Below are 15,839 nucleotides of genomic sequence, written 5' to 3'. Positions count from 1 at the left end.
CCGTTGGATTTTTAAACATGTTTTGCCTTGTAAGATTTTAAGAGACCTGCTAAAAGTCTGAATTCTTTAATAAGACTGCTTCTTTTCCTTTTTGTTTGTTTGTTACCAGAGCATTAAGAAGAAGAACACAAGCAAGCAAGAGATGAGCACCTATTTGCGCTTCATTGTCTCCCGGATGAAGGAACGAGTGAGTGTTGAAACATGATGCTCTTAATGGTGCATTTGCTCTTTATGGCTAAGCCCCAGATTCCAGTGTTCTCCCCTGTACCTTTCGATTCATTTCTGAAGCAGAAGACAAGGCAGTGGTGGCTTCTCTCTTCTCCACCCCCCCCCCCACTCCACACCCTTCTCCCTCACCTCTCCAGCTCCTTTTGATCTCCCCCCTCTGCTAGAGGGTGGCGGGCAAAAGGATTGCATGACAAACAGGTTTCAACAGCAGTGCCGTGACCTCACGCTTGAATTCAGCTGCAGATATGCAGGGGGAATCTTCAGGTTGCAATCTTGACAACTCTGTGTGGTTTAGCTTCTGAATGGACTTGTTCCTTATTGATTTGGGAGAATGCTGTGGCCCAGATAAGCTTGAGAACCTCTTGGCAGACAACAGCATTTTCTTGTTAACAGCTGGGTGACACTGGATTGTTATCCAGTGTCTGTGTAACAAATGGCCATGGCTTCAACCCATGAGATAGCCTTGCATCAGGCCCTCGAGTCTCCCAGATGATCTCTTCCTTTCAGAGAGAACTTCGTGAGGCTCTTACTCAGAGAGCTGGAGAACTCTATGGCACTACAGGACCCCTGTCTGTAATAGGTACAGCTTTCCTGTATCCTATCGCATTCCCTCCTTCCTGGCTCACCACAGGAATGAGCACCCCCAGGCTCCTCCTTCCTTTCCCTCCTCTTCTCTGTCCTTCCTTCCTCTTTAGGCAGCAGCCCCTCTCCCTTATAATCTCTTCCACTGGTTTGTCTGCTTCCCTCCTCAATAGCATTCTCCACACTAGCTTCCTCCGTTGTTCCTTTCCGCTTCTAGCCAGGCCCTGCTGCTAATGCCCTGTATACCATGGCAGAACATGCTCCAAGGTTTCACAAGCATATTGTCACTGCACAGTTCCACCCCTGTTCTGGTTTCCCATCAGGTCATCTGAGAAGCCACATGGAGCTTGGCTGCAGCGGCCACACACTTCTGGCAGCATGATTTGGGTGTCCTTTCACTTTCTGTAGGGCCCTCTTCTTGCTGACCTGCAAAGGTGCCAGGTTGTCCCCAAGATTGAGGGAGCCCGGTGCACAGCACATGCATGTGATGTCACATGGATTGCATGTTGTCCAGAGGAGGCAGAGCACTCTGGAGGAGCCAGCCACTGAAGGTGCGGCGTGCAGTGCGCGTTGTGTGTGGCATCACACATGTGCGCAGGACCCGCTCAACGTTGAGGGGGCTGAAGACACCTCGCCCCTCTAGAGTTGGCACACCTGCTGAAATCACCGTCCCAATATGTTTGAAGCTTAATAAATCTGTTTTGGGAAGGAATCACTGTTTAAAAATTCCAAATGGAGAGAAAAATGCTGTGGGTTTTGCCCCATAATTATAGCATGGCTGTTTTAACAAGAATTGCTTTTTGCAAGGTGACCTCAGGAATTTTTGAATTAGCAAGTTCAGAAAACTTTTAACATTGTCCATGTGTATCCACTAGTTAGACAAACACACTTTGGGGCCTCCATCTGAATACATTTGAATTATGTCGGTACTTTTCTGTTACAGCACTAACTAGCTACTGAACTGATAGACTGTGATGCTTTTTTAGGCTATTGATCTAAACAAGAAAGGCAAGGACCACAAACACCCAATGTACCGTAGGCTGGTGCACACAGCTGTTGATGTTCCAACTATACAAGAGGTATGTTCTCCAGTGGTGGACCTACATTCTGGGGGCCCTGAAGCTTAAACTGTTCGCAACCAGCAGTGAGGTCTGGTAACTGCTGTCGTCTTCTTCCGTGGAGTTGCTCCATGGCCGATCACCACGACGGACTCTCAAACTTTGGGATGGTTGAAATACGCACAGCAGGAAATCAACCAATTTGAGTCGTGTGACTCAAATTGGGTCTGCTAGACCCAAAAAAATTTAAGCAATGTGGATTAAAAGTTGCTTCTTGGGTCCCGAAGCTTAAGTGTTGTTAGTTTCCCAATAGAAACTATAGTAATTGGAATTGTTCTTTTTTGTGTGTGCCTTTTCAAAAGATGATGAACGGCAGTGGAATAGGGATAGATTTGGGTGTGTGGGCGTGTGCATGTTAATGTTGGCAGCCCTCAAACTGCTTATCCCAGATCAATCCCACTCCAGGAGGTCAGCATGCTCCATGTTGGGTAAGCCACGTGCCAGTAAATCCTGACGAGATGTAGCGCTTACATGTTTATTAAGCCAATAGCAGGGCCGCAGCGTTTTCCAGTGGCATCACTGTGGCTTACCAGGAGAGGCAGGGCGAGGTGATGGCAAGGTCAGTGTGATGCAGATATACTGATGAGAGTGCCAGATTAGCTCTGCTTGCACATCTGTGCCTCGCCAAACTTGCTGCTGCTTCTCCCCCCCCCCTACCCGGTGCCTTGATAAGCTCAATGACACAAGTGGTTGAATAGTTATCTAAGCACTGTGCTGCACATAAGGGCCTGTTCCAAATGGGCCACTGGGTGTCCATTAATAAAAAATGCTAAGGATTGAAGCTGGGACATTAAGCGTACAAAATCTGTTCTCTGGGTTGTGTACACTTCCACTTCTCTTTTCTTTTTTTACTCCCACAAAATGTGTAACATAGAAGCCATTGTTTGCCTGCGTGTGATTGGTCACCAGCTCTAATGCATGCTTTTATGACTGTTTCAATCTATTTAGAAAGTAAACGAAGGAAAGTACAGGAGCTATGAGGAGTTCAAAGCAGACGCTCAGTTGCTTCTACACAACACAGTGATTTTTTACGGAGGTAAGGTCGAAACGAACCAGTGCGATAGGATCTTACATAAGCCGCACACCTCATAGGGTTGAGCCGAAATATTTCCTGCAATTTCAATTTCATTTCTGCTCCTTCGAAAGCATTAATTGCTTTCCATTGGGGCTATGGAATCTCCCAAGTAGGTTCAAAGGAGACAGTGCTTCCTACCCCCAAGAGAGCTAACTAGTCCTGAGATAATCCAAAATGACCCCAGCTCGTGGGAGGTCTCACAGGCCAACTCAGCTAAAGATCAGTTGGCTTCCCTTTTATATACAGTGGTACCTTGCAAGACGAATGCCCTGCAAGACGAATTTTTCGCAAGACGAATGCGTCTTGCGATCTGATGGTGACTCGCAAGACGAATTCATTTTGCGAAAAATTCGTCTTGCGAATCGCGGTTTCCCATAGGAATGCGTTGAAATTTAATTAATGCGTTCCTATGGGCAAAAAAAGAAATTTCAATGCATTCCTATGGGAAACCGTGATTCGCAAAACGAATTGACTCACGGAACGAATTTAATTTGTCTTGCGAGGCACCACTGTACCTTGCGCAAGCTCTCCCAAGTCCCATGTGACTGGAGCAGGGTTTCTTGACTGTACAGCTATTTCAGCTGCCAAGTTGCCAAGCACTTCCAAACTTACATCTTTAGGGTTTGTTTCAGTGCTTCACAGTCACATGCTCTGGAAACTGCTACCCTCAAAGCATCTTCAAAAAACACGTGGGCATTTCCCCCTCAAGAAAGACTGCCTATTTATTGAGTAGGAATTTCCAGCTTGCTGAAAGAGTAACAGCAGCAGGCATGAAAAATCAAAACGATAAATGTTTGGCTTGGCCCTAGTTACAAATCTGAATGCATTATTTTACTCTCTGGCATTGTCGCTTCCTCGCCGGTGTGCCTCTCGGAAGTGCGTGTGCAGGAAGGATTAAATGTGGCTAGAGCCACAGAGATCTCAAAAGCAAAAACACACCCACTGGCCTTTAGCTCCTCCAGAGATCAGCCTGCTCAGTTGAAATTTTAGAACATCACAAACAGAGAGAGCAGGTGTGCTGCAGGCAGGTGTTTTCAGACATAATAGTTCTAGAGGACCTCTAGCAAGCGCAGCTGCATAGTGCATGTACCAGGGAACAGAAAACACCCCTTTCTCACCATAGTTGGATATATCACTGAGAGAGAGATTATACTCTGTGTGGCAAACACATCTGCTATGTTCCCCACAGTAAAAAGACAAAATTCAGAGTGTCTGTAACATGCACCCAAGATTCCTTAGTTCTATTGCACGTTTACAAATGTGCCCTTCATACGTAGATATTTGCTCTGGGGGACCTTGGCATATAGTCAGTGATAGAAAATAGCACCAGTGCAAGAACTACAGAATCACAGGTTGAGAAGCTCTGAGGAATCAGAACAGAAATTAGTAAATAGCCATTACAGTGGTACCTTGACTTACGAGTGCCTCGACTTTCGAAGGTTTGACTTCCAAAGTCCGCTAACCCAGAAGTATTTTCGCTGCACGTGTGTTCTGCGCTTGCAGCGTGAACAGTTTGCGCATGCGCAAAGTGCAAAATCGCGCTTTGCGCATGTGCAAAATGGACGCTTCGACTTCCGAAGGTTTTGAGTTCTGAAGAGCGCCGCAGAACAGATCGCCTTCGGAAGTCGAGGTACCACTATATAAATGCATCCATTTGGTTCTTCACGCTAATAAGAGATTGGTGGTTATATGCAAAGTGTGCAAATACTTACTTGCATGTGCCTTTATTTGCAGCGGACAGTGAGCAAGCTGATATAGCCAGAATGCTTTACAAAGACACCTGCCATGAGGTAAGTAATATCCAGCAAGTAAGTTGGCTGCAGTACTATTTGGTGTCAGGATAATTATATAGCTGCATTTTAAAAATCATGCAAACAGAAGAGGAAAAATGGATTTTATTTTTATTCAGTTTGTGAGAGGTGGCTGATGAGTTAATAGAAAGAGATGGAATTGGAAGTGAAGAGTTCTAACTTCTGGTTCATGCATTTGCACTCATCCAAATCAGAGATGTTTGACACCTGCTTCAAAAATCGAAGCCACTTTTTCACTTTAATAATAAAAAAAACGGAAACATCTAAATAGAGTTAAACATTGTCAGCTGTTGTATTAGTGCTTCCATAGTCAAATTATTCTAGAGGGTGGGAAATGTTTTAAAGTTTCTAATTATTCTCATATTCATGGCATAGTTTGTTTCAAAAATAATAATAATTGAAGACGTTTTTGGTTTTATACTCAGCACAAATAAAAGAGTGCTAAGGCCAAACATTTGCTTAGCGTGTACAGGTAGTATAATTTTGCAAAGGCAGAGACCACGTGAAAACCCCAGTCAAAAATATAATCATCCTAGAGAATATACTGTTGAGGCTTACAGACTGTTTCCCGTTTCAGCTGGACGAACTTCAGCTTTGCAAGAACTGTTTCTATTTATCAAACGCGCGTCCCGACAATTGGTTCTGCTATCCTTGTGTAAGTTTTACTTCTTCAGTTTGCTTTTTCACGCTACTCACAATTAATTTTTCAAATTTGCTGCCACAATATATGGTGATGACCAGCAGCTCAGATAACCTTTTAAAGAACATTATATTTAAAACAAAACAAAAACAAAACCCAAAGGTCTATTAATGGCTACCAGCTGTGATTGCAGAATGAAATCCCCGTGTACTAGATGATGGGAACAAGCACCAGTTAAGAATTCAGATGTACTAGCTTGAAACTCGTTTTACACTTTTGACTATCATGGATGAGTTTCGTCTTGATTCTGCGGTTGAGTGTAATACTGTTAAGTCCCATAGCCAGCCATCATCCTGCAACTTACATCTTTCTTTATTTCTAGATACCCAATCATGAGCTGGTTTGGGCTAAAATGAAAGGTTTTGGATTCTGGCCTGCCAAAGTCATGCAGAAAGAAGACAATCAGGTGGATGTACGCTTTTTTGGCCACCACCACCAAAGGTATGTTCATATTTGCAGCTTCTGATGAGCCTACCTCTGTTTCTTAAGGTCGAGCTGGGGGGAAAAATAAATCACAAGCCACATAGACCGTGTTTTGTTTTCCCTAACTCACGCAATTTTAGAAAAGATATGAGGAACTGTCCAGTGACTTCGCTTTCAGAATTGCTGCAGGGATGCTCTCGAACATAATTTATATGAAAGAATGAAACAAAGTCTGCCTGACTCGTTTATTCATATAGCAGTCTGAATAAAAGTGTTACTTACAGATGTAAAGCATTTCAGACATGTGCAAAATGGGATGAGGTCAGAACCACATACAAATAAAAATATCCTTATCTAAGGAGCTGTTGTTGTTGTTCTAAAAAATCCATATTACAGCAATATATCCCCATCCCCCATCGCAAAGCATACTCATTTTATTGTAAGAAACAAAGTAAGAAAGAAGGTTAATATAGAACCATTGCTAGAGGGGAAACATTATTTGGTAGCACTTTTCTTTTATGCTAGGTATTTTTTAAAAAGGGATGTGGGAAGCTTCAGGTGGAAAATCCATGGCCCGATTTAAATGTCAGCACTATTTGTTAGCTAAGGAATTCCCATGTGTGCTGCTTGCTTACCCAATTGAATTCAATATTTCTTTGTTTGCTAAACTTCAGCTTGCTGTGATGCCCAAGCTTGGAAACTCTGTGATCTGAGTACTCCCTACAAAGCAGATTTGCTGTCGGCTTCAAGCCGTAGTTTCCTGCCTTGGACATCACAGCAAACAGTGGCTTGACAAATCGCAGCAAACTGTAGCTTGAAATCTTGTATTCAGTTGAGTAATTAAAAAGAGGAGGGAACACACAGGTACACAGTGCATTTCTGATCCACGGGGTTGTTTTTTAGACTGGCATCTGAACCAGGCCATCCTATGAGGCCAGAAATACTAAATCCTGTAACAAAAGACTGTAAGGTATCTGCCCTTATGATAATTCATGTATAGACTTTCAGTATGAAAAAAATACTTTAGAAACACTAGCCAGTTTCAAGGGGTGTGCATGAATCAAACATGCAGCTGAGCTTTCTTAAGAATGTATTTTAATTTACGTTGTCCAGGGCCTGGATCCCTTCAGAAAATATTCAAGAGATCACAGTGAATATACATCGGCTGCATGTAAAACGTAGCATGGGCTGGAAAAAAGCATGTGATGAGCTAGAACTACATCAGCGCTTCCTTCGAGATGGCAGGTTCTGGAAATCAAAGAACGAGGATAAAGGAGAGGAGGAGGCGGAATCCAGCATCTCTTCCACCAGCAATGAGCAGGTGAGTTGTCCTGGAAAATCAGCCTTGCAGGTAAAGGCTGACTTTCTGTGGATTCATGCACAAAGCTAGGCTGTTCTTTGCGTCTGCTTTCTCACCGAGCATGTTCCTGTTTTGAGCAAGTAAGACAAATTCTGCGCCAGCTGTTATTCCTCGGAAACACTCTGTACTTCGTAGCAAGAATGATAATCTATAAAGTTTGTTCCTGGTTCTCCAAGAATGTTTTTGAGCAAGGAATGAAAAAATAGACGTCCACAGGTTTCCACTGCAGACTAGAAACCAGAAGCAAGGTGGCTGTCGTTCAGTGGTAGAACATCTGCTCTGCAATTAAGTAGGTTCCAGGTTCAATCCCTGGCAGTTCCCATTAGAATCCTAGAATTGTAGAGTTGGAAGGGACCCCGAGGGTCATCTAGTCCAACCCCTTGCAATGCAGGAATCCTGCCTGGGTAGGCTTGAACCACCAACCTTCTGGATAACAGCCAGATGCACTAACCCATTGCGCCACCTACGGACCGGAAAGGTCTCCGGTCTGAAACCCTGAAGAGCCACAGCAAGTCTGTGTAGACAACACTGTGCCAGATGAGCCAAAAGCTGATATGATCTGGTTTCCTGTTTTTTGCATGATATACAACATTATTCGGTTGCATGTCAGTCCTGTGAACATGTCCTGCTAATGATGTGTAAAACATGCATTAATGGCTATATTAACGAAATTCTGTTCCCCTTTGTTTTGTATCTATGAACCTGCTTGTGCAATGCTGATTCCCCGCCCACCCACTCAATCATGAACTTGGGAAAGTTAAATGTGATCCTTCTACCTATTGGACAGCTGCAACCATTTCATTCATCGTGCCTGTGCAATTTAATGCTGCTGCAGTCGGGGCACTAACAGCAGCTGCCTCTGTGTCAACAGCAGGGTTACATTTTTAATTCCTCTGCAAGGACATTTTACCCAGAGAGATATAAGCGTGGGTTGTTTGTTATCTGTAGGGCAGTCCATGCAAAACAAAGGTGAATGGCAGCACGTATCCCTAATCTGTATTGCAGTTTTGATCAATAATCTCTGAATGTTGGCATGGCTGTCAGTTTGTGGATTCTAGCCTCTTAATAGAGGTTCTGGGGCAATGGTTCATGCACTGTTTAAAAGCTAAATGATTGTCAGTGAAAGCAAACTCACAAAACATATTTTATGCCCCACCCCCCAAAAAATATATGCCATATTCTTACTGATTTACAGTTTATTTAGTAGTCTGTTTCTTGTTGGATTCAGATGAAGTTTGAGATTTTAGTTGGTTTGATTTGGGTTCAGGTTTTGTACTCTTTGTGGCCTAGCATGGATGAAAGTTGGCTGTTCGTAATGTGACGTTAATACCTACTCTGCTCTTAATCTCTCCCTCATTTATCCTCATTTTATTATGTAACCAAATTTCAGTGTGCCCCCAATCTGTGCTCTTGGAAGAAAGCTCCAAGTTGCCTTGAAGATGGGCTTTGCCAGATGCTCTAAAACAAGGTTTCCCAAACTTGGGTCTCCAGCTGTTTTTGGACTACAGTTCCCATCATCCCTGACCACTGGTCCTGCTAGGTAGGGATGGTGGGAGTTGTAGTCCAAAAACAGCTGGAGACCCAAGTTTGGGAAACCCTGCTCTTAAAGCTCATGGCCATATGATAGCTTAATAACCGAGGCAATGTCACCCTGAGATCTAGTTACATCCTTGTGCTTCAAACACGCTTGCTTGGTTGGCGCTGTATCCTCCTTGGGGGCTTTTCAAAGGCTTGATATTCTTTTAGTTTGCTTTACGTAGTTCAGCATACAGAAATAAATTAATTGGTATTAATGAACCGTTTATTTTGTAGGTTGTGTTTTTATATATATCTGGTCAATTTTTTGCAGAGAAATAAAAGTAAAATACTCATTACTTATCAGCAATTCTGAATTAGTGTTTTATGGCATTTGAATTAATACTATATTGTTTTTTCAACAATATCTCCAGCTAAAGGTTACTCAGGAACCAAGGGCAAAGAAAGGAAGACGTAATCAAAGCGTGGAACCCAAAAAGGAAGTAAGAAACAGCAAATTTGGTACATGCACCTATGCATAAGGCAGGAAAAAAAATTCCAAGAGGCATCCTTTCTTTCTTATCATTCACAAATTCAGTTTATACTCCATTACTATTGACTGTGTGAATGTCAGAAGAGTGATTGCCATTTCTTAAAAGAGTGCATTACTGTTCCAAATTACTGCTTGAAGCTGTCTTACATATTTGGACCAAGTTCTCCAATCTGGATCTTTTAAATACAGTTCTATGTAAATAAATTGTGCTCTCATTTCATTAAGGATTGATTGCTAAAAGTGACACCCGCTTGTTCTGTCACTTAAGTGACTGGAAAGCTCAAAATTCCACAACGTCAAGTCCCGTGGCCTGGGGCAGATGTAACACTGCCAATCTCTTAACCGCAGTTAGGAGATGGAGAGCACTCTCTCTTGCCTTCTTCCGTGCAAATTCCTCCTTGCTTCCCTTGTTTGCCTTAACCATGGTTTAGCATTGCATCTGTGCCAACTTTCATTGTACATAACCAGGGCTCCCGCCTTAAGTAGAGTTTGGGAAGGTAGGGAAAGTGTGTACACTAACCTGCAGCCTGCTTCCTGTCTCATGGCCAGTGTTACATCTGCCCCAACCCCGACTACTGTACAGCCAAAGCCAAGAGACGCCTAGTCTTTGGTTCTGTAAACCTACAGCCCTTGTTCTGTGTGTGTAGTAATATTCATTCATTCATTTTCACCTCATTCTTCAACCAAAGAAGGCTCAGGGGGTTACTAATGGGTTTACTAATCATACAGTCCCTGCCCTCAGGCTTACAGTCTAAAACACAACACAAAAGGAAAAAGCATTGAGAAGGGAAGAGGGGGAAAAACCAAAGTCTCTGTTTCTTAGTTACAGAATTCTTGTAATGATCAGCTGGGACTGAAAGATTTCAAGGAGAAGCTGGCAAGTTAATTCATTTCTATGCTAGATGTGTTTTCTCCCCCTCCTTATTAGGTAGTTTTGCAGCACTGGCATGGCCACCTGTGTTATTGTTGTAGTGCTGTAATACTATATAGCATTGCTCCTTTGCCATCAGGTATGTTTGGACCTGATTTGCACATTGCTTCAATGTCTTCCCACTCTGTATATCTTGAGACCCAGATGATTACGTTCGCCTCCACTGGTGATTAAGAGGAGTCGTTTTGTTGGTTTCCCCCAGGAGCCGGAGCCTGAAACGGAAGCCGTTAGTTCGAGCCAGGAAATCCCCACAATGCCTCAACCCATCGAAAAAGTTTCAGTGTCAACCCAGACAAAGAAGTTAAGTGCCTCTTCTCCAAAAATGCTGCATCGGAGCACCCAGACCAATAACGACGGAGTATGTCAAAACATGTGCCATGACAAATACACCAAAATCTTCAGCGACTTCAAAGAAAGGTTCAAGGCTGATCATAAGAGGGAGACGGAGAGGGTGGTGCGAGAAGCTCTTGAGAAGGTAATTCTGACCACAGGGAAGGTGTTCGTTCCAATGGTATGCCATCCTCAAATTTCACACCACCGTGTATCCATTTCCCCCTTCCTTCAGAGTGTACTTATTGTTCCACACAGGGGTGATAACCCCTGGTCGATCCCTTCCCAGGTAAACCCTTCTAAAAGCAAAGGCTGTTGGAGAAGAGTTTAGCTGGCCTCAAGCCCTGTGGGAGCAGTACAGGACACCACCTGTAGGGGGACTTTGGTGTGTAGAATGTGAGCTGGTTTAAATGTTGCTTCAGCCACGCATGTTGCTCCCAATATGACTTAAGGCCAGCGGGGTGCCTTCCAGGTGTTTTTTTGGATTACAGTTCCCTTCACCCCAACCAGCGTGGCCAGTGATCAAGGGTGATTGAAATTGGAGTCCAGCAACATCTGAAGGGCACCACGTTGGCTACCCCTGCTTTAGAAAAACTTGGCACTCCAATGAGAAATGCCTTGCCTTGCATGGCTTTTGTAAGGCTTGCCAAGGTGGAAGAGAATCACTTTGAATATTTAGCTACCTATGTAAATTATTGTTATTATTGCACTAGTGCAGGGGTGAGGAAACGCCAGCCTGCAAGCTACTCTTGGCCTTCCAGGGATTCCACTTTGGCCAGCAAAGCAATTTCCCTCCAAATCAGACCCACCTGTTTGTCAGCTGATGTCACTGGGGTAGCATCAACTGATGAGCGGGGCAGGGTTTGATCCTGCTGGGGGCTGCTTCAGCGCGTTCTGACATTGCAGACAGCAGGATAGAAACTTCTCATCAACTGGTGAACCGATGGCCGAGTCCTGCTTTGCCAGCACGTTCCCCAAGGGAAAGGCAAATCCCTTTGACAGGTGGGTCTTCCCCACCCACTTGCCAAAGTTGGCCCGTGGGAAGAGGAAGATCTGGCCTGGGAGGCCCAAAACGGTTCCCCACCTCTGCTGCATTAGAACCCATAAAGTCAGGCAAACACCCACACGAAGGAGTAGCCTGGGATTTAAAAGGAGCGGGAAGCGGGGACGTCAGGAAGAGAACAGTCTTTGTTGAGGATGTTGATTAATTCTAATCCTCAAAGCAGTTCGTTCTTTTTTTAAAAAGATCCTGTGCAAGGCATTACATGATGTTATAGCTGGCTTCTCAATCAACAAAGATTTCAAAGAGGAGTGTTTTCCTTTGCTTTTAATGAGATTGCATCTGCACCTGGTTGTGCCATGGGTGTTGCAGCCTGAGACAGAACGTATACATCTTCTAAACTGGAGCAATGCGGCAGCACCAGCCGGGATGAATTACACGTGCCAAAAACACAGCTGTGTCACCTGCCGAAATCTCAAGGGTTTTTTGGTTGGGGCGGATCCAGCGCACTTGATCCCTACAAGCCACTTGGCAGACTCCAAACAGCAGCTGAGGAGAACTGCCAAGAATAGCGATAGCTCATCTAGATGGAAGTAGGCACAGAAGGGGTGATGTGGGTTCAATTCCACGTTAGAAAGCAGCTGGCAATGTGCAACCTGTTGCAAGTCGGTTGTGTGTGTGTGTGAAAACTGCTATGTCCATTCATCTGCTTCTTTGACCCCCCCCCCAGCTGCGTACAGATATGGAGGAGGAAAAAAGGCAGGCTGTGAACAAAGCTGTTGCAAATATGCAGACAGAGTGCGACAGGAAGACGAAGCAGGTGAAGGAGAAGTGCAAAGAGGAGTTTTTAGAAGAGGTTAAGAAGCTAGCCAGCCAGCACAAGCAACTGATTTCCCAGACCAAGAAGAAGCAGTGGGTAAGCAGTGTTCGCTACAAATCACTAACTGTTGCATGCAGTGTCATCATCGGGGCAGACGGGTGTACGGTGGCCTGTTTTTTGGCCTTATTTCCGCAGTGGCAACGGGGAGCATGGAAGGGCCTTTTCTTTTCTCCGTCATCTCTGCTGTCGCTGCAGCCTTAGCTTTGGAGTCATCATTTGCTTCCCCTTATTCCTTGGTGCCCAGTTGCTTTGCAGCACTTCCTTTTCCTCCCCTAGTTGAAAGAGATTGTTCCCTTTGTTACGCGTTGTCAGGCTTTGTGCAGTTATCATGACACACTTTTTCTCTCGAGGGGAGGCACAGGAAGGGTTGCAAAGCACTATGCATTTTCAACCCCTTGCGACCCTCCCCTGCTTTTCTTTTGTGCCCCGGATGCTGGAGGTGCAACAGAGTGCAAATCCCACTTCCCTCCACCAAAGCCTCTGGTGCCCCCTACACACCTCACCAAATGTACTCCCTTGAGACCTCAACCTCAGCAAGCCTCCCAACCCTCCTGCCCTTGGAGCTGCTTCTGTGAGGAGGGGGGAGGTGGTGACAGGTGGCCCCGGTGAACTGCAGCAGTTCAGTCGCCAGAGGCCAGAGAAGCTTCATCCTGCTCTCCTGCTCCCCGCCATGGCCCTCCACCTAGACTGATGGAGCATCATTCTGTGGCAGAGCATGATGGCGGCTGTGGATCTGGGGGTCATCCCTGGCCCTGCTGGCTGGGGCTGATGGGAGTAGGAGCCCAGGGACACCTGCAGGGTCACAGAATCCCCCTCCTCCATAGTAAACAGTCCCCTTGCCTGGGGAGATAGTGCATGGCTTTTCTGGTGCTTTGGCCGTTGTTCCATGGGAGGCTTGCTTGCCCCCTTCCCTGCCTATTTCCAGCTACCTGTTTAAGCTTCTGCTATTCCGCATCTTGACGCTGCTTGACCTGTTTGGCTACTGAAATCCTTGCTTTCCACTGTATGGGTGGAAAGGCGGGATAAAAAGGTTTAAGTTGAAAATCCCAAGATGGGGAGCAATCATGAAATGTAGAACCCCAGGCCATTGTCTGATGCCTATTAAAAGTCACCCTCTCTCATGTTAGATTATATTAGTTTGGGTCTGCCCTCAACCTATGAACGGTCAAAGGTCATCAGCATTGTCATGCATGTTTGTTACTTGGTGGTTTGCATGTGCGAACAACTCAGAACAAACCCTTCATCCCGCCTTGAACAAAAATCTGCTTTCAGAGGTGCCAGTTCACTGATTTAGCTGCAAGTCACCAAGAGATGCATTGTGAGTCAGCCCTATAGCTGGATCCGAACCCAGTGCCACCAGATGGAACTGGTGGGCCGGTTTCAAACTTGCAACGTTTTCCAGAAACCAAATAGCATCAGGGGGGTTTTTTGGGGGGGGGGGTTCGGGTCCTAGACCGACAGGCAGCTGCAGGATGAGCAGTAGGCACCGAGGAGAGGCCGTGCGCCTAAATTGCACTTGACTGTCATTGTTGTTTTCCTTTCTCATCCTCAGTGCTACAACTGTGAAGAGGAGGCCATGTATCACTGCTGCTGGAACACTTCCTATTGCTCCATCAAGTGTCAGCAGGAACACTGGCACGCTGAGCACAAACGCACCTGCCGCAGGAAAAGATGAGAGCCCCCTTCCCCTGCGAGTGCAGTGCTATCCTCCGACGCAGCAGGCTTTGGGGTTTCGTTTCATTTCTAATGTTAGTTTCCAAGGGGTCAGAATTGTTGGTTAGAATTTGTTTCCCCTCTTCTAATTCCCCCCCCCCCATCAGCCTTTAAAACACTTTTTTCGTAAAGAACTTTTTGCACAGTTAAAATTTTCAGTCTTGTGTTTTAACGCTCCTCTCAAAATCCCCTCTTTTCCTCTCCCCCCCCTTTTCCTTTTGTCAGTGAGGCAATTTGAATCCCAGCCTTGGAGCACACTGCTTCTTCTTCTACTTCTTCTTCTTTTTTTTTGTAATTGTTAACCTAGACAATTTGTTGGGTTTTCAGCAAATTTAAAAAAAATAAAAATGAAAGCGAAGTTTTTAGGTTTCGTAGAGACGAAGAAATATAAATGACAGGAACATTTTAAAGAGATCTGAATGTAAGACATTTAAAACTGCTTAGAAAGAAAGAAAAAGCATACTACCTTGATGTAACATTTGCCTGTTAATCACACGAGCTGGTTTTGTTCAGCTTAATTTACTGTTTAAAGGCATTATCTGTTGGTTTGTGCCAGTGGGTATATGACTGAATTTTGGGAACAGGGTTGACACAGCAGGTACTAGTCCTGCATGTTTTTTCTTAAAACGTTTCCCACCCCCCACCCCCCATTGTGTTTTGTTTCACTATTATTATTATTATTTCAATATATAGCTTTTATAACAAAAAAATACTAGCTTTGATCTTATTGCTTAAAAAAATCACAGAGGACTGGGGTAGCCTTTTTGCTGAGCTGGATCTTAGAAAAATAATATTTAAATTTTAAATTTTTGCACATTTCATCCTTCTTCCAACATGAATGGTTGTGAAAAGGAAGCCAAAAAAAAATGATGGGGGAAAAGACACCCAGTTTTACATCATTAGTCACATATGGAGCTAAAAGGATGAAGCATAAGTAGAAAACTAGCTTAATAATTTGTCCCCTTACAACCCCCCTCCCCCCATTCTGCACAGTTCTCCACCATATGGAATGTTATTTGACTGCCCGTTAATCTACAATTACTAACTCAACAGTAAATTAATTAAAGTGGGGGGATGGGGGAAGCACTTAAGTTTCACAGAAGCAGTTATGTCTGTAATAATTGGTTATTGCCATCTCTATACTTAGAATGAAGAATAATGCATGTTACTTTTCCTGTATTAAAAGATGCTGTGATTTGTAAAAAGTTTGTCTTTTGCGGAATGTCTGGATTAAAAAGCGTTACCAATAGGAATGGATCGATAGTTGAAAACTGATTTCCCTCCTTCCTTTTTATTTTGTTTTTTGTATAGGTATGTGTGTGTGTGTGTGTGTGTGTGTGTACGTACATGTACACACACACACACACACACATATTGCATCCATGTTCAGAGACAATTTTTAATAATAGGTGTAAAGTTTATTTAACCAACTTTTTTTCCAAAGCTTATCATTTTAGGGGTTCTTTCAAAAAGGTGGTCTTAGACTCAACTAATGCCCATTAAACCTGTAGCATTCTCTTTTCCCCTCCCTTCAAGGTAGAAAAATAATTTGTAAATATTTATTTAGCTCTTGGATATTTATTGAAAGCGGTAACACAATGGAAATGGAAGAAATGGGAG

General features: G+C 44.2%; 1 protein-coding gene across 11 annotated transcripts in view; it reads left to right on the top strand.

Annotated features, from left to right (window-relative positions):
* The window catches only part of ZMYND11 (zinc finger MYND-type containing 11), a 97,876-nt gene extending 82,452 nt beyond the window's left edge, over window positions 1–15,424 (top strand). For 6 of the 11 annotated variants that reach the window (XM_060280902.1, XM_060280906.1, XM_060280904.1 and 3 more), the window contains 12 exons: window positions 110–187; window positions 1,797–1,889; window positions 2,877–2,964; window positions 4,738–4,793; window positions 5,392–5,469; window positions 5,837–5,955; window positions 7,051–7,258; window positions 9,247–9,315; window positions 10,189–10,242; window positions 10,499–10,771; window positions 12,357–12,542; window positions 14,059–15,424. In XM_060280902.1, coding sequence (XP_060136885.1) covers window positions 110–187; window positions 1,797–1,889; window positions 2,877–2,964; window positions 4,738–4,793; window positions 5,392–5,469; window positions 5,837–5,955; window positions 7,051–7,258; window positions 9,247–9,315; window positions 10,189–10,242; window positions 10,499–10,771; window positions 12,357–12,542; window positions 14,059–14,181 — 1,425 coding nt within the window. In that variant the 3' untranslated portion in view covers window positions 14,182–15,424. The remainder of the gene's footprint in view (window positions 1–109; window positions 188–1,796; window positions 1,890–2,876; window positions 2,965–4,737; window positions 4,794–5,391; window positions 5,470–5,836; window positions 5,956–7,050; window positions 7,259–9,246; window positions 9,316–10,188; window positions 10,243–10,498; window positions 10,772–12,356; window positions 12,543–14,058) is intronic. The other 5 variants (XM_035130321.2, XM_035130317.2, XM_035130315.2 and 2 more) reach the window with 2 other exon arrangements.
* The last annotated feature ends 415 nt before the right edge of the window (window positions 15,425–15,839 follow it).

Source organism: Zootoca vivipara, chromosome 12, assembly GCF_963506605.1.
Source record: "Zootoca vivipara chromosome 12, rZooViv1.1, whole genome shotgun sequence".
NCBI classification, from domain to species: Eukaryota; Metazoa; Chordata; class Lepidosauria; order Squamata; family Lacertidae; genus Zootoca; species Zootoca vivipara.
The sequence above is the reverse complement of the archived record's forward strand: the minus strand, read 5'-3'. Positions and strand labels throughout refer to the sequence as shown.